The sequence below is a fragment of the Dromiciops gliroides genome, chromosome 4 (genome assembly GCF_019393635.1).
Source record: "Dromiciops gliroides isolate mDroGli1 chromosome 4, mDroGli1.pri, whole genome shotgun sequence".
NCBI lineage: Eukaryota > Metazoa > Chordata > Mammalia > Microbiotheria > Microbiotheriidae > Dromiciops > Dromiciops gliroides.
In genome coordinates this window covers 235,182,426-235,201,227 of record NC_057864.1, presented here as the reverse complement: position 1 = coordinate 235,201,227, position 18,802 = coordinate 235,182,426, and the positions used below count along the sequence as shown (strand labels likewise).

Here is an 18,802-nt window from a genome sequence, read left to right as displayed (position 1 = left end):
TATAAGAGCTTTCAGAAACTGAAGGAAGGGAGAAAAGAAACATTTTCAAAAAGTGTGTTTCATAATTATACTTCTTTCCATTCCCAAACAGAAATCTATTTGGGCATTCAGCTAAGCTGTAGTGTTTTCCAAATGGGAGTTCAAGCTTGGGCTTCTATACCCAATGAGAAAGTCCTGTCCATTTAAATGTGCCTCCCACCCCGGGGGAAGAATAGCACACTGATACATTTCATCTATAAACTTTAGTGTAAAATATCTATGTACAAAAATATTTGTTCTCTATTTTACTCAAATCCAGCAGCAAGTGTCTATATGTGTATGGATATGAATTCTCGAAACTGGACTCTATCCATTTCCTGGCTTGAATGATGAGTTGAGAGGGTTCTTGAACTCATTCTGTGCAGAGTAAACTTCCAAAGGAGTCTAGAAAGGAGCATGATCCTGCAGAGGTTTATCACTGCTTCCTGTTGGTGAAGGAATGTTGTCACTGACATTCTCCCAGCCTCCAATTTTATGGACTTTATGGTCCCAACTCGGTCTTCCAAAGACTTGAAGGTTGTAGAGTTCCTCATATCTCCAAGTTTCCTGCTGATAGTAGAGCCCACATTGGACAGGGCAGCTAAAGTCTTCTGTCCTGCCTGAGAGAGTTTCTTGAGTCTTCTTGTAAGCTTCTGAATGGGTTAATTTCTCACTCCAGTCCTCCAATGTGTTGCTTGCTGAAAGATATAGGTCAGACTGTGTAACTTTCTCATTCCACTCTCCAAGTTGCTCAGATGTTTTCACATAGGCATTGGAGACCTGAACATCATGCCAACTCTTTGAAAGATTCTGCTTCAGTCCATCCCAGCTTCCTTTTCAGCTCACCACAGTGTCTCTCTTTGGCTGCCAGGACTTGGCATAATGTCACAATCTCTTTTTCCACCTTAGTGAGTTCAGATCTGAGCTCTTCTTCCTCTGCCACTGTCAGGCCCTCAGGAATGGAGGTCCTGGCAGTCCCTATATCCACAAGGCACATCTGTCATGGTATCTGATAGTAGACCTTTGTTAGGAGAATTCAGGTTGATATCTTGGCTGGTGGGATCCATGTCCAGGCTGTATGCAGGGTAAGGGCTGAGGTCAAGCCTGGTGTCCATCACTTCCACTCAGTGTTCAGAAGACTCCCAGCGGCTGCAGCCATCACCACTGCATGTAATCCCAGCTGTGGCCACTCACTTCCCCTTGGGGGGCCCACTGTGGGCTAACACTGTGAATTCTAACAGATAATGAATGCAGTACAGATTGTTTAATGTGTTCGGTTGTTTTCCAGCCATGTCTGACCCTTCCTCACCCCATTTGAGGTTTTCTTGGCAAAAATACTGGAGCAGTTTGCCATTTCCTTCTCCAGCTCATTTTACAGATGAGGAACCTGAGGCAAACAGGATTAAGTGGCTTGTCCAAGGTCAGAAAGCTAGTCAGAAATCTGAGGCCAGATTTGAACTTAGTGTAGCAGGGGAAAAATACTGGTTCTTGGATTTCCTCTATTAAAGAATTAAAACTCACACAAGTCCTGATTAAAGGTAAAAGTAAGGTTTTTGTTCCACACAAGGGGCTGGAGGAAAGTTTAGAACTCCGCCCCCCTCCTGCCTGCCCCAAACCAGATTGAAGGAAAATGCTTTTATAGAGGGTAAATGGTTTGACCACCTGAAAATGAAAAGTTCCTTTTTGGGATGGGGTGAGGTGGGGAAATCTTGGATGCTTATCATATTCCTGAGGGTTGAGGAAGATTTTTTTGGAATGATGGTCCTGACCCCTCGGGTTATCTCTGTCTCCTAGTTCAGGTCAGGTAGTAGCCAAGCCTAACTGACTTTCCTGCTATAGAATTTTATCTCCCCTTACTTCTTAGGTTTGTTTGTCCTGATATCCAGTTGGTCAATCTAAACTATTAAGTCCTTTGATTCTTCAGATATGTGTATTCTGTTATCTAGTTTTGCTTCTCACAGGAAAAACTTCTGATTTATCCTAAGCCCCATATCTTTAGGAAGATGAGTCTTCCTGACTTCCAGGCCCCCACCTAGATGCCTACTAGGTCATTTTTAAATCATGCCCATCACCACTAGCATATTTTCTCCATATCTTGGGAGAGGAATAACCATCAATGGGTGTCTAATGATTGTGCATCAAAAATAGGAGGGCCAAATGGAAAGCAAGAAGATTTATTATCATGCTAAGGAAACTGATAAGGGTACAGATTTGGTTTTTATGACTGTTCAGGCCTGCTTATAATACCCAGCCAATCGACTGCATTCTGCAGCTTTCACTAGAGAGAGTGGGGTGGAGAAAGGGTAAAGTATTCAAGGGAGAAAATGGGGTCTTCTAGGGGAAATTTTGCCATAGAAGGTTTGTTATCAGAATGAAGACATACTTTGTTCAATGTCAGACAACAAGGGGAGTGGACCAAATGCTTCTACAGTTGTGAAAGAAGTCCTTTTAGAAAGAAGTGCGGGGTAGAGGTAACCATTTAAGCAATACTTCAGGTATCTCTCATCCAAAGGCAACAAATAGTTGTTACAAGGGTGGATAAAAGTATCTAATCTACATCGTTTGTTACATTGCATCTGTCCCTACTTCCCACTATCTGGCAGCTAGGTGGCGCCGTCAATATGCCCGCTGGGCCCGAAGTCACGAAGATTCATCTTCCTGAGTTCAAATGTGGCCACAGACACTGAAGAACTGTGTGACCCTGGGCAAGTCACTTAACAGTTTGTCTCAGTTTCCTCATCTGTAAAATGAGCTAAAGATGGAAATGGCAAACCACTCCAGTATCTTTGCCAAGAAAAATCCAAATGGGGTCTCAAAGAGTCGGATATGACTAAAAGGACGGAACAAAGTCCATTAAGAGGTTGTGAAATGATTGTGGTTCTTACTTGCTCCCCACACTGAGCTGTTGTAAGCTCAAGACTCAGATGAATTGAGTGGTCTCATTGCTTGCTGCATTTGAGCGTGAAACGTGTGACCTTATATGATCTTTGTGTATATATTAAAAGTCCTATCATATTTCTCAAAATTACTCATGTTGGTATGATATAATTTGCCTAGGTTGTTTTATTAAAGTGTATATGAATGTTTCAATGATTCTTTTAAAGGGCACGGTGTGTAGTAGGGGGCTGACATGGACAGACCGGCTTGGGGAAGATCGCTTTGTCAGCTTAGTTGGGGATGGACTGGAGTGGGAACAACGCAGATGTGAGGAGCTGGGAAACAACATTGCTGGGAAACCACTGCCCCAGGGTATCAAGCAAACAGAAGGTACTCAAAAACTGGGGACTGAATGAGTGGTCTAGTCTAGGCCAGGGCTTCTTAAATTTTTTCCACTCCCGACCCCTTTTCCCCCAGAAAGTTTGACGCGATGGCGGGTATATAGGTATATCAAATAGGTATATATAACCTTTTACTGTTGCCAAATTTTTTGCAACCCCCACATTCAGTTACCGACCCACTGTTTAAGAAGCTAGGGGTCTAGGCCAGCCCTCGCCATTTACGGATAAATAAAGGGAGGCAGTGGCTTACCCAAAGTTAGGGAGTGAGTTAGCGTCAGAACAAGGACCAGAACCCAGCCCTGGGGGCTCTAGCGCCAACACGCCTCCGCTTCCAGCCTCCCCTACTCCCTTTCTCAGCCTCGGGGCGGAACCTTGAGACGATAGGGGGCGGGTCTTCTAGGCCAGTGTTCTAACCGCTTCCGCCAGGAGCCGGAAAACGTGGTCTGGACCACATTCTGGGCCAGTGGGGCAGGTGAGGCTCTGGTTGGCAGGTGGCGGCGCGGGAGCGCGCGCCCGCGGCTGGAGGGAGGGATGGAGGGAGGGGCGGGGTGAGAGCAAAAGGGGAGGGGGAGGGTCCGTGCGCACCGCGGAGAGCAGGAGAGCGGTGGAGGGAGGGGCCCTCTCCTCAGAGCTGTCCTCATTGGCCCCGCCTCCACCACACACTCTCTGTGACCCCGGCCCAGCTCCTTCTCTTGCCAGAGCCTCTTTTTTTTAGTAAAACCTGGAAGGGGGGTGGGGCTGCGCTACATCTGTTTCTGGGGAAGGGTCCTTCCCACCCGTGAACAAGGTCCGTGTTTCCAAATTCATTATTACCACAGATAGGTGAGGAGATAGCTCTTTGGGACCTGCCCCAACCCCACTCTAAACAAACCTCGACTGGGGTTTGGGGAACGTGGTGACACCCCCCCCCAGGGGTCAGCTTTGGTCACTTGGTGGTCGGCCTTGGTGACCCAGTGGGATAGACAGGGAGGAAAAGCAAGAGACACGGTCCCTGCCCTCCGAATTTAGAGTCTGTGAGCAACAAGATGGGCACACCCGAAACACTTAAAGATATGAACAGTTTTTTCACTGTTCCTGAATAATTCCAAACTTTTATACCAATTCATGGCCTAACCTGCAGTTGTATGAGTGGGCCTCTAATATTGACTATTTCCATTTTTATCACCTTTGCTAATTTTCTGGGAATGAAATGAAATCTTAGAATTACTTTAATCTGCATTTCTCTACTGATTTGAAACATTTTTTTTTTCCATATCGTTGTTGCTCCTTTACATTTTTTCTTCCAAAAACTGTTTCTGTCCTTTAACTGTTGATCTATTGGGGAATGGCTCTTGGTCTTAATTCTCTAATATATTGGCTCTTAATACACTTCTTAAGTTTCCTTTTCTGACCTCTTTCAGCTCTCACTCTCAGGTTCCTACCTTTCCCTAGGTGAAGAGGAATGGAAGCTGGGATCCTGGTAAGTTTCTTGCTGGTTCTTGTCTATGAATGTAATTTCATCTCTAATTCTGTTATCTTCATCCTCTGCCTAATCAACCTTACCTCAAAGGAGCTGAGCCCTAGGTCTTCTCCCATTGGATACCTGGACCATCCTGAGAGATGATGTGCTTCATGTGAAGTACTCACTGGTTGCTTGATCATCTTTTGTGGGTCTCTCTTTGAGACACAGTAGTCCACACATGATTATACAGTTTCTGAAAAAGTTATTGTCACATGTATGTTCTTTGACCCTTAGCCTGGAGAAGTGTGGGCACAAGTGAGCCAACCTCTTCCTTCTCTGCCCACAAGGAGCACCAAGGCAGGGGGCAGCTAGGTGGCCCAGTGGATAGAGCACCAGCCCTGGAATCAGGAGTACCTCAGTTCAAATCTGGCCTCAGACATTTAACACTTACTAGCTGTGTGACCCTGGGCAAGTCACTTAACCCCAATTGCCTCACTTTAAAAAAAAAAAAAAAGAAGAAGCACTGAGGCAGACCAGTAATATAGAACTTGACACTGGACTTATGCTATTTCATATTATATCACAGACATCTCACCCTTTCTCACCTATATACCTAATATCTCACACATTCATTGAGAGTACTTTCTTTTTTTTAACTTTTTTTTTTTTTTAGTGAGGCAATTGGGGTTAAGTGACTTGCCCAGGGTCACACAGTTAGTAAGTGTTAAGTGTCTGAGGCCAGATTTGAATTCTTGAATCCAGGGCCAGTGCTTTATCCATTCTGCCACCTAGCTGCCTTGAGAGTACTATCTATCATCATTTAGACCTTTTCTGTTCTATCTCTTCTTTTCTACTACTTCCTTAATGCAGTTTAGTTTTTAAAGCCCTTTACAACCTGGGCCCAACCTACTTTTTGAAGTTATACATTCAAAATTATTTCATTTTCAATTCAAAGTTATACATAATTATTATATATTTCTTCCTTTTCTTCCCCCAAAATTCAGCTACATTGGACTTCTTTCTGATCCTCTTTTGTCATACTCCATCTCTTTTCTCTGTACCTTTGTACTGGCTGCAATGCATTTCCTCCTCCTCTCCACCCCTTGGAATCCATTATTTCCCTGAAAATTCTTTCAAGTGATACTTTCTACGTGGATCCTTTCCCTATTCCCTCAGCTACTAGTGTCCTATCCCCTAAAATTTGCCTTGTATTTTTTCATGTTGTTTTCCACCAACTGAATGTAAGTTCGTTGAAGGCAAGGACTGTTTCATTCTTTTCTTTATATCCCCATCACCTAGCAGAGTGCTAGGCACATAGTACAGAATCACTGCTTAATAAATAATTGATTGCTAAGACATGGACTCAAGGCCTTCGACTATCTAGGTTGCTTTTATCTGGATACTCTCCAGCTTATCTGTTAGAAACAGGTAAACTGAAGCATGACTCCCAGTCTGGTGCAAAGAAGGAAGGCCATTTTATTACAATCTTGAAAGAAAGGGCAGGTACTCTAGAAGAGTGGCGCACCTTGCCACAACAAAGTTTCCTTTTTATAATGCAAGGTCCCTCCCCCATCTGGGTTCACATTCTTCAGAACACTTCTAAACATGTAGACTCCCCTGCCAGATGTGGTACCACTGCTGCCCCCAACCCCATGGGACAACCAGACCCTGAGATTTTATGATTCTTTGTTATCTCTAACTTCAGAGAACCTCTGTTAACTCAGCAGGAAAAAGGAAGGAATGGTGGAGATGGTGGGGGGGGGTGGGGGGGCTCGGGAGAAACCCCCAGGACTTGAATAATGTATCCTGCCTTTAGAGGAGGACATTATTCCTCTCATTATCTATGCCTTTTTTAAACGGTGGTGTCTGGACACCACTGAATACAGTACTTTAGATGAAGTCTGACTAGGGCAGAATACAGTGGGATTTGATAATCACCCATCATTCCTTGAAGCTATGCCTCAATGCAGCCCAAGACTACCATAATATACTGATTACTCATTTTGAGCCTTGTAAGGGGCTAAAATTCTAGCTAGTCTATCTAAAGTATCTAATGAGTGGTTGCCAATAAATTATAAGCTTTAGCAAGAGTTAGACTTTTAAGCATTTATTAAGGAGAAAAAGAATTTGGTGAAGAGAGAGAGAAAGGCCTAGATTCAGCTGTCTATCTCAGGGAGCCAATGTCTCCTGCTCTGCTCTCCACGAGAGTCCTGGCGAAAGAGAGAGAGCCAGCCTCGCCCCTTCTTCCTCCCACAAGCAAATGTCACTTCCTGACGCCAAAGAAAAGCCACATGGCTTGCCCTCAGATGCCTTCTCCTCATGGCAGAGCTTTCCTACAGTAGCTCTCCAGCAGGTAGTGTCATTCCAATCCTTACAGCCTGCAACTAAAACAGAACAGCTTCTAACCATGCTTCTTCCATCTTGTATTTGGGAAGTTGACTTTATTTATTTTTGGTGAGGCAATTGGGGTTAAGTGACTTGCCCAGGGTCACACAGCTAGTAAGTGTTAAGCGTCTGAGGCCGGATCTGAACTCAGGTACTCCTGAATCCAGGGCCAGTGCTCTATCCACTGCGCCACCTAGCTGCCCCAGAAGTTAACTTTTAAAAAACTCAATTGTAAGTCTTTACTTTTATCCCAACTGAATTTCATCCCATTAGATTGGATCCAGTGCTCTAGGCTGCCAAGATCTTTTTGGATCCTGATTGTTATCCACTGTGTTAGCTGGCCCTTCGAGCTTTGGGTCAACAGCAAATGTGATGAACATGCCATCCATGCCATTAATAAAAAGATTAAATAGCACAGGACCAAACTCAGTATCCCTGAAGTGCTTCAATGGAGTTCTGCTGCCAGACTGACATTGCTCTATTAACAATTATTCTTTAAGTCTAACCATCCAACTAGTTCTGAATTCATCTAATATGATCGATTCATCCACATCTCTCCATCTTCTCCACAAATAAGGTTTGGGATATTTTACTGAAAAAATATTTTGCTAAAATATAAAGTATATATAACATTCCCCCATGTACTAGTTTTAGTAATCCTGTCCAAAGAAGTAAATATAATTAGCATGATGGGTTCATGATGAAGATCTCCTGACTGTAATCTCTGCTTCCCTTTCTGGATGTTAACCAACACTCTCTTTAATAATCCAGTGTAGAATTTTCCCTGGAGTTGAAGGCAAGTTCATTGGACTATAGTTTGCAGATCCTATCCTCTTGCCTTTTTTGAAAGTCAGGAGGGCTACTAGGTGGCACAGTGGATAAAACATCTGCCCTGAATTCAGGACTTGAGTTCAAATTTGGCCTCAGACACTTGACACTTACTAGCTGTGTGACCCTGGGCAAGTCATGTAACCCTCATTGCCCTGCAAAAAAATTAAAATAAAATAATAATAATTTTTAAAAAGAAAAAGAAATCAGGTCATTTTCCCTTCTCCAATGTTGTGGTATCTCTCCCATTTAGCATGATTTAAGGAAAAAAATACTGACAGTGGTAACAATCAAATCTGCCAATTATTTCAGTACCTGAGGGGGAAGGGGAAAAGAACAAGGATATTATTAAGCGCGAGCGAGCGAGCGCGCGCGCGCGCACACACACACTTACACACACGTGCGCCAGGCACTATGCTGAGCACTTTACAAATATTTCATTGATCCTCACAACAACCCTGGAAGGTAGGTGCTAATACTGGAAAGGAAAGGAAGGAAAACTGAGCCCCACAGAGCTGATTCTTTCGACTTGTGGGGGTGGAGAACTTTGGAGAGTCCCTTGGACAGCAAGGAGATCAAATCAGTCAATACTAAAAGAAAGTAATTTAGGCTATTCACTGGAAGATCAAATATTGAAGCTGAAGCTTAAATACTTTGGCCACATAATGAAAAGAGAGGACTCATTGCAAAAATCCCTGATGTTGGAAAAGATTGACAGCAAAAGGAAAAGGGGACAGCAGAGGATGAGATGGATGGATAGTATCATGGAAACAACAAACATGAACTTGGACGGAACTTCAAGAGATGGATTGAGTTCAAGTGGAGGATAGAGAGGACAAGACTAAATGACTGAACAAAGATAGAGAATTCTCCTTGATCCTCTTTAATCCTTTTATTCCCTCTTTAATTGCCCTTCATCAGGTCCTTCTTTCAAACCCCGAAAGGGTCAAATTTAGCCTCTCACCTACTTCACAAGCCCAACCCCCTCCAAATTGCTCCACATGATTTCCTTATTTGGTCCAGTGGCTCTAGAGGAAGGGAAACCAAAGTTAAAATCCAGCCTTAGGCACTTAACTACCTCTGTGACCATAGGCACTTAACCACTCTCTTGTCTGTAGAATTGTGATAATGATAGCACCTACCTCCCTAGGTTATTGTGAGGACAAAATGAGATCATATTTCTAAAGCACTTTGCAATTTTGAAAGCATATTTCTAAAACACTTAGAGCCCTATATAAATGCTAACTAAATTTGCTCACGTCCTCTCTTCTCACACTCTTCTTCCAAAGTAGCTGAAAGGAGACCTGTTTACCTGGAGTTCATCATGGCATCTGGGAAAGAGTACTGAATTCAAAAACAGAAAATCTGACTTTAAATCCCAGCTGTGTGACCATGGACAAGACATTTAAAATCTCTGAACCTCAATTTCTTATCTTTAAATGGGGATAATAATACCCAACAAAAATACTGAGGAAAGTACTTTGTAAAATGTTTAGTTCCATAGAAGTCTAAACTAGTAGGGGGAAGGAGAGTCAAGAGGGAGAAAAAAAATTAATGCTTGATAATTTAAAAAAGTAAAATAAGGGGCAGCTAGATGGCACAGTGGTAAAGCACCAGCCCTGGATTCAGGAGTACCTGAGTTCAAATCCGGCCTCAGACACTTGATACTTACTAGCTGTGTGACCCTGGGCAAGTCATTTAACCCTCATTGCCCTGCAAAAAAAAAAAAGTAAAATAAAATAGAAGTTTTAAAAAGTATAAACTGTTACAAGGGTCTCTAGCTGATTAAGAAAAATCATCTGAGGAGATGAATAATATCTTGTTCCATCCACTTTTTTTGAAACCCACCTATCTGGCCCCTTTAGTTTCAGGGAATTTATCCTTGATTGATTTTTTTATTTAAGTGAGGCAATTGGGGTTAAGTGACTTGTCCAGGGTCACACAGCTAGTAAGTGTTAAGTGTCTGAGGCTGGATTTGAACTCAGGTACTCCTGACTCCAGGGCCTGTGCTCTATCCACTGGGCCACCTAGCTGTCCCTCTTGATTGATTTTGATGGCAAGTAAGTCTCAAAGCATGAACTCATTCTGGTAATAAATGGATTAAAAGATTTTTACCTTGTATATATGAAATTGGTTTCATATACCATCCTTTCTTGTGAGCCATATTTTATATGTGAAAATGCCTTTTTAAATAAAAATTTATAAAAGTTAAACCATACAGCCTTCCATGCTGATGATGAAACCTGCTCCCTACCTTCTGAAAGAGAGATGATAGACTCAAATTGCAAAATGAGACATACGTTTTCAGACCTATTCAATGCGGGAATTTGTTTTGCTTGACTCCACATATTTGTTAGAAAGGTTTTGTTTCTTATACAGTCTTGTGGAAGTAGAGGGAGTAGATGGAGAGCTAGGCAGAAGGTTGAATAAAAAAAAGGAAAAAAAAGAGGGTAATTGAAATACATTTTTAAATGCACAGAATAGAAGGAAGGCCAGAAGGAATCACAAGTAAACAGGACAGTTTTGGAAATCAGGTGTTAGTGGCAGGTAGGTACAATGGATAGAGCACCAGCCCAGGAGTCAGGATAACTTGAGTAAGTTCAAATTCAACTTACTAGCTCTGTGACCCTGGTCAAGACACTTAACCTTGATTGCCTTAAAAAAAAAAAAAAGGACTGTTGAATTTATTATACCAATTTATTATATAAATATTAAAAGAAAAGCAAGCTATACATAATAGCAATTCACAGTTTAATTTGTAGAACAACATCCTATCTGCATCAATGCTTATAATACTTTATATAACCTCTTTAGGAGGGGCTATTTTGAAATAGGTATTATACTACCATCTTAAATAAAATAACCGAAAGATATTTCATTCTAAAACCAAACTTTGTGCCCAGCAATGTGCCTACAAATAAAAGAAATAGAAAATATCCAAACTCAGACCTTTTATAAGAAAATGTTTTAGTGATGCTTTAAAAAAATATCACTTTCAGTACTTCCCTTACCACTATAAAATTCTCCCTTATAGCAAAAAGACCCACAAAAATAGTCAAACTAGTTAAACAGATATGTTGACCATGTTCAACAGTCATTCTGCAACCCTTAGCTTCTTCTCTAAGAGGAAGTGAGTATATTTCACCAGCCTTTGGAATCAAGATTGGTTGTTGCATTAATCTGGATTCTGGTGTGTTTAAGTATTATTTTCCTTTACATTATCATGGTCATTGTGCCTGCTCTCTTGATTATGCTTTTTTCACTCTGCATCACATCATACTTCCCAAGTTTCTCTGAACTCCTATTTGTTGTTTCTTTTGGCATAATAATATTCTGTTACATTCCTTTATCACAATTTGTTCAGCTATTCCTCAATTGATGGGTCTCCACTCTATTTCTGTTTTTTTTTCTGTCACAAAAGTACTGCTCTGGGGGAGCAGCTAGGTGATGCAGTAGATAGAGTACTGGCCATGGATTCAGGAGGACCTGAGTTCAGATCCGGCCTCAGACACTTGAGACTTACTAGCTGTGTGACCCTGAGCAAGCCACTTAATCCCAGTTGCCTCACACACACAAAAAAGTACTGCTCTGAATATTTTAGCATAACTGTACATATACAGTGTATTTATTTGTGTATAATAGTATATATGACATACACACAAAACTACATATATGACACATACACATATATATATGTACACGTGTATATTTTTTATATCTATCTTTATTTCCATCTTTGAACTCATTGAAATCAGTGCTAGTAATGGAATCTGCAGATCAAAGCAATAACAGTTCAATCATTTTTCTTACAAAATACCAAATTGTCATAGAAGAGTTGGACCAGTTCACTTCCAAAAATACATTATTATATCTGTATCCTCACAGCATTTCAATTCCCTATGATGAATGTGGCATTTTTTGGGGTGTTCTTTCTTTCTTCTTTTTTTTTTTTTTGGTGAGGCAATTGGGGTTAAGTGACTTGCCCAGAGTCACACAGCTAGTGTCAAGTGTCTGAGGTCAGATTTGAACTCAGATCCTCCTGAATCCAGGGCTGGTGCTCTATCCACTGCACCACCTAGCTGCCCTTTTTGGTGTTATTTCTAGAAGATGTAGGTCTTAATAGAACTTTGACCTCTTCAGCATAAGTGGTTAGAGCATAGACTTGTATTACTATGATGTTGAACTGTTTGCTTTGGATTTAAACAGATATCATTCTATCATTTTTGAGAGCATACCTCAATACTGTTTTTCTCACCCTCTTATTGACTATTAGGGTTACTTCATTTCTTCTAAAGGATTCTTGCCTACAGTAGTATATGTAGTGATTGCCTGAATTAAATATACCCATTCTGGTGTCAGCAGGACAACCCTATCCCCCACAGGTCAGTTACTAAGGCCTCCAAGCCAATGCAGCAGGCCAGTGACACAATGGTCCAGGTGTGAGGTCTCAAGCCCTTTGTCAAGTGACCCAGCCCAGCAGGCCTGGTGGTTGCACCCAGTGGCCCTGACACAGAAGGCAAGCTTCCAGGCCTGGAAACCATGGCATAGCAGGTGAGCCACTAGGCCAGGAAGCCCTGGCACAGCAGGCCAGGAGCTAGACTCCTGGCCTCCAGATCAGGAAGTGCCCCTGGCACCCCAGGAGCTGAGCTCAACTTTAATAGTCATGGAATAGGCTGGAAAAAATGAGCAAAAAACAAACAAACAAAACGCCCTGAGCATAGAAAGCTATTATGGAGACAGGGAAGAGCAAAACACAAACTCAGAAGAGGACAACATTGTCAAAACACCTACATATGAAGCCTCAAAGAGAAATATGAATTGGCCTTGGGCCCAAAAAGAACCTCTAAAAGGGCTCAAAAGGGATTTAAAAAATCAAATAAGAGAGGTATAAAAAAATTGGGAAAAGAAATGAGTTGTGCAAGAGAATTATGAAAAAAAACAGTCAACAGCTTGGTAAAGGAAGCACAAAAAATGGAAAAAGATGTAGAAAAATTCACTTAAGAAAACAACTTCTTAAAAAAAATAATTTGACAAATGAAAAAGGAGGTACAAAAATCCACTGAATAATCAACTCCTTAAAAAGTAGAATTGACCAAATGGAAAAGAAGGTACAAAAGCTAAGTAATGAAAATAATTCCTTAAAAATTAGAATTGGATTGAAATCTTAAGATCTAGCTTTGTTCTAAGTGAGAAGCATCACATTTTAGTATTGAAATAAAACACAAACATTTAGGATTAAAAAAATAGAATTAGGCAAGTGGAGGCTAATGACTCCATAAGACATCAATAATCAAAATCAAAGGAAAAGAAAAAATAGAAGAAAATATGAACTATCTCATTGGAAAAACAACTAACCTGGAAAATAGATCTAGGAGAGATCATTTAAGAATTAGTGGAGGGGCAGCTAGGTGGCGCAGTGGATAGAGCACTGATGCTGTAGTCAGGAGTACCTGAGTTCAAATCCAGCCTCAGACACTTAACACTTACTAGCTGTGTGACCCTGGGCAAGTCACTTAACCCCAATTGCCTCACCAAAAAAAAAAAAAAAGAAAGAGAAGAAAGATGCTATCCAGCTTTCTTTCTTTCTTTTTCGATTATGGCTTTTCTTCTTCTTCTTCTTTAGTGAGGCAATTGGGATTAAGTGACTTGTTCAGGGTCACACACACACAGAGTAAAGGTAATAGGCTGGAACAGAATCTATTATGCTTCAGCTGAAGTAAAAAAAAATCATGGGTAGCAATATTCATGATTGCTCAGAGAAAGCAAAAGCAAAACTAGATCTAATTAAAAGAAACAAAGAAAGAAACTACATCTTGCTAAAAAAAAAAAGGCACCATAGACAATGAAGTAATATCAATACTAAACATATGCACCAAATGGTATAGAATCCAAAATTTTAAAGGGGAAGTTAAATGTGTTACAGGAGGAAATAAACAGTAAAACTATACTAGAGAGGAACCTCAACTTTCCCCTCTCAGAACTAGACAGATCTAATAAAAAAAATTTTTTTAAAAAGAATTTAAGGAAATGAATAGAATTTTAGAAAAGGTAAGATATGATAGACCTTTGGAGAAAACTGAATGGGCATAGAAAGGAATGTACCTTTTTAATTAGTGTTACATGGCACCTACACAAAAACTGACCATGTATTAGGGCACAAAAACTTCACGATCAAATGCAGAAAGGCAGAAATATTAAATGTATCCTTTTCAGATCATGATACAATAAAAATGACATGTAATTAAGGGCCATGGAAAGATAGGGTTTTTTTTCTTCCTTATTTATTCTATCATTGGTCCCCCCCCCAAAAAAAAAACAACAACACCAACCTGGGACAACTAATTCTTTGTCTCAAATAGGTTTCATTGATGATTTCTTGAAATATAGCTCTAAAAAAACCCAGGCTTTGATAAAGCTCATTGGTCTGGGAGCCAAGATGGCAGAGGAAAGGCAGTGAGTTCATCCCTCAGAAAAACATCCAGATAAAGCTCATTGGTATTCAAATGGAGCTATTTGACTATGCCTTTAAACCCATATCACTCTGGCTTTCCCTGATTGGTCAATAATAGGTCCCACTCCAAGCCTCACTTGCTCATTGTTTGAATTTTGATGGCCCAGAGTGAGTATAAATAGCAATTGTTTCTGTTCTGTCCAGAAACTCTGAGGGTCTTCCCCTCCCAGAATGATTTTTTTGTGAAGGCACTAGGTCATCTTTTGCCTTAATACTTACCTGGCCTTTAATTACTGAATGGGCATTGCTTCAGACAAACTGAGACCTGGGAAAGACCTTAGCTTAAAAAGACCTGTTTTACATGATTGAACATGTATACCCTCTATCAAACTGCTTACATTCTAGTGGCAGGAGGGGAGGAGAGAGAAGGAGGGAGAAATATTGGAACTCAGAAATTTTCTTAAATGAATGTTAAAAATTGTCTTTACATGTAACTGTATGTGGGGAAATAAAATATTATTTAAAATTGGAAAAAAAAAACATATTCAGAGGGGCAGCTAGGTGGTGCAGTGGATGGAGCACTGGCCCTGGAGTCAGGAAGACCTGAGTTCAGATCCGACCTCAGACACTTGACATTTACTAGCTGTGTGACCCTGGGCAAGTCACTTAACCCCAATTGCCTCACCCAAAAAAAACCCCAAAACAAAACATATGTAGAGTATATCATGGGAAATGACAGGTTGGATGAATCAAAAGCTAGAATTAAGGTTGTTGGGAGAAATATCAACAATCTCAGATATGCTGATGACAGAAAGTACAGAATTGAGAAGTTTTTTAATGGGGTTGAAAGAGGAGAGTATAAAAAGTGGCCTGAAACTTAAAAACAAGACACTAAGATCTTTGTTAACTGGTCCCATCACTTCCTGGCAAATAGAGGGGGAAGAAATGGAATCACTGCCAGATTTTATATTCTTGGGCTCAAATCTGCAGACATGAAATTAAAAGATGCTTACTCCTTAGAAGTAAAGCTGTGACAAATCTGGACAGCATACTAAAAAGCAGAGACCTTATCTTGCCAACAAAGGTCTATATAGTTAAAGCTATAGTTTTTCTGGTAGCAGTATATGGCTGTGAGAATTGGACTGTACGGAAAGCTGAATCCCACAGAATTGATGCTTTCAAATTGTGGTGCTGGAGAAGACTTTTGAGAGTCCTTTGGGCAGAAGCAAGGTCAAGTAAGTCAATACTTAAAGAAATTAATCCAGGCTATTCACTGGAAGGTCAAATAATGAAATATAAGCTTAAATACTTTAGCTACATAATGAAAAGACAGGACTCATTGGAAAAGACCCTGATGTTGGGAAAGATTACAGGCAAAAGGAAAAAGGGAATGGATAGTGTCATGGAAGCAATGAACATGAGTTTGGACAGACTTCAAAATATGGTGGAGGATGGAAGGGCCTGATGTTCTATGGTCCATGGGATCATGAAGAGTCAAACCAGAATGAATGATTGAACAACAACAAATTCCCATAGCTCCTCCAACATGATTCCATCTTTTATGATCTTTGCTAATTTGGTGGGTATGAGTTTTAAAATACATATCTTATTTATGATTTGGCGTACCTTTGTGTGTTTCCAATAACTTTTCTGTATTATTTCTTCTCAGTTCCTTTATTTCCCATGTAACTGTTCAAATTAGAATAAAAAATATTTACTTGTTTTTCTCTATGTAAAATTCTCTAGCAACCATATGTGTAATTTAAGATTCTAAATGTGGATTCTAATATGTTCCCCCAGTTTGGGGAAAAACTGACTAAAATCACTGATAAAATGAGTTTAGGTTTTTAAGGGTTTATTGAAAAATAGAAAGATAAAGATTGAGAACAGAATTCCAACAGCCTGGCATTCCTATTTTTCCTCAAATTTCCTATGAAGTCCTCTGCCGCCGCCACCATCAAGTCAGGAACCCAAAAGAGACCGAGCTCTCCGCGCAGGCCCTCTTTCCTCCTTCCTGTCTCCTCCCAGAAAATAGGAGGCTCCTCAAGTTGATTGGCTGGTAGCCTTGATAGACAGCACCCATGAGCAAACGTCACTTCCTGATGCCAAGGAAAAGCCACATGGCCTTGCCCTCTGAGGCATTTTCCTCATGGTGGAGCTTTCCTATAGTAAGTCTCCAGTAGGTGGCATCATTCCAATCATTACACATAGAAAACATGTATATATACAGTAGTGGTAATTTTCTAATAATCAGAACTACACAATTTGTAATAGTTTCTTTTCACACAATCATTTATTTCTTGTTTTTGTGCTCTTTTTTTCCCCATATAAAATTGTGTTTTGGTTTGGAAATGTTCAAGTAGGGATGAAACAGTGGGAAAATAAAAAAGTACAAGTAGAAAAAACTTCAACTTAAGGAAAAAAAAACCTTAAAAACTTGAGGCAAAAGACGTATTGAAAGAGTGGGAGAAGTTCAGGGAAGACCTTTCTTTGAATGTTGCAATGAATTAAAAACGAATTGTTTCTTTTTTATTCTTAGGATCAGTTCTTTGATTTTCTATGATGTCACAAAGTGTAAGCAAGGTGGAATTGGAGATGAGAAGCATGAGAGAGAAATTCCTTACAAGAGTAACCAAGTTAGTTGAAAGCAAAAATTACAACAGCAAGGTCTTTTCTAAGGAAAAGTACTTCCAGACACTAAGGGAAGTAAAAGAAGCCAAAGAAAAGGGGAAGAAATCATCTAGGGACTACCGCCGTGTGGCCAAGTATGATGTGATCACTATACACGGTACTGAGAAATTGATTGAGGCAGCTCATAGAGAGCGAGATCGGATACGATATTATGTGCACAAGGAAGAATTATTTGACATTCTTCATGATACACATCTCAGTATTGGACATGGTGGACGAACTCGCATGCTAAAAGAATTACAAGGAAAATATGGAAATGTTACAAAAGAAGTCATTGTTTTATATCTGACTCTGTGCAAACAGTGTCATCAGAAGAATCCAGTGCCCAAGAGAGGTCTTTCAGCAAAACCTATGACTTTTAAGGTAATTTGCTCCAGATGCCAAGTTGATCTCATTGACATGCAGTCTAACACTGATGGGGAATTCAGATTTATCTTAAGTTATCTGGACGACTTAACAAAATTTATTATTTTACGTCCATTAAAATCCAAAAAGGCTCGTGAGGTGGCATGTGTATTGTTAGACATTTTCTCAGTTATTGGGGCACCCAGTGTATTAGAGTCTGACAGTGACAGAGAATTTGTAAACCATGTTGTCAGTGAGCTCAATCAGATGTGGCCTGACCTGAAAATTATCTATGAAAACCCTCAAAAAAGCCAAAGCCAAAGTATGATAGAACAAGTGAACCAGGAGGTACAACAATTGCTGAGTGCCTGGATGCAGGGTAACAATTCACCTCACTGGGCTGAAGGTCTGCGATTTGTGCAAATGATGAAAAACAAAGCCATTCACGCAGGCTTACAACAAAGTCCCTATGAAGCAATGTTTGGTTGTAAACCTAAATTTGGTCTGTATGACTCAAATTTGCCCCGTGAAACTGTTTCCATTCTACACACAGAGGAAGAACTAGAGACTGCTGAAGAACAACTAGAAAACCACCTCAAAGTCAAGCAGGAAGAAGGCACTGAAATTGCAGCAGAGAAATCTGACATAGAAGAAAACATTGATACAAATCCTACTGAAATGCCTGAGCCATGCACATCCCAGAGTACCATGAGCCCAATCTGCCACTGAAGAGATGGTTGTGTTTTGACCATTCATGGTGTATTTTCCATGCACTGTTAACAAAATTCCTACCAATGGGAGTTTGAGGCAAAGGAGGTAAAGGTTTTTGTCCCAAAGTCCAGATGTCCCTAGCAATAAAAACAACTACAAGCTTGCCTCAGATCAGGTGGGAAGGGAAAAAGATATTTGATTTTAAAGTATATTGGCTGGGGGGCGGAGCCAAGATGGCAGAGGAAAGACATTAAATGCACAGGGCTCCTGATAATAAACTAACCCTCTGGGCAGAAAAACACACAAAAATACTGACTGAGAGTTTTCTCCAGCTATAGATAGATTTCAGGGAGCCGAGGTGGGCCATGAATAAAGCCTAACCCCACAGTCAGGCCAACACACCAGACACCTGCCCGGGGAATTTGCCCCAGTGCCTCTGAATTGGCTGTAGCACAGGCGTCTTCTGGAACCGAGTGCACGGTAGGGCTGAACGGCTGGCCTGGGGGGTAAGTGCAGGGGTACCAGTGAACTGGGAGGAAGGATTCGACTGTCCCACCCCATCGAGCAACCAGAAAGAAATCCTGAGCGGCTCAAGGCCCAGGTGGGGGAGGGGAGCACGGGAGCAGTCTCATCGGAAGCTGAGAACCACACCAC

General features: G+C 40.8%; 1 protein-coding gene and 1 pseudogene across 1 annotated transcript; one reads left to right on the top strand and one right to left on the bottom strand.

The window, feature by feature from the left end:
• Positions 1–423: 423 nt before the first annotated feature.
• LOC122752979 lies at positions 424–1,085 on the bottom strand (annotated as a pseudogene).
• Positions 1,086–3,718: 2,633 nt separating this feature from the next.
• Positions 3,719–18,444, top strand: KRBA2 (KRAB-A domain containing 2). The gene is made up of 3 exons (XM_044000007.1): positions 3,719–3,768; positions 4,697–4,755; positions 16,941–18,444. Exon 3 carries the CDS (start codon positions 16,961–16,963, stop codon positions 18,164–18,166), a length of 1,206 nt encoding a protein of 401 aa, XP_043855942.1. The 5' UTR covers positions 3,719–3,768; positions 4,697–4,755; positions 16,941–16,960; the 3' UTR covers positions 18,167–18,444.
• Positions 18,445–18,802: the final 358 nt, after the last annotated feature.

Excerpts from the sequence above, each read along its gene's own strand:
- KRBA2 (XM_044000007.1), top strand. The coding sequence starts at position 16,961 with ATGATGTCACAAAGTGTAAGCAAGGTGGAATTGGAGATGAGAAGCATG.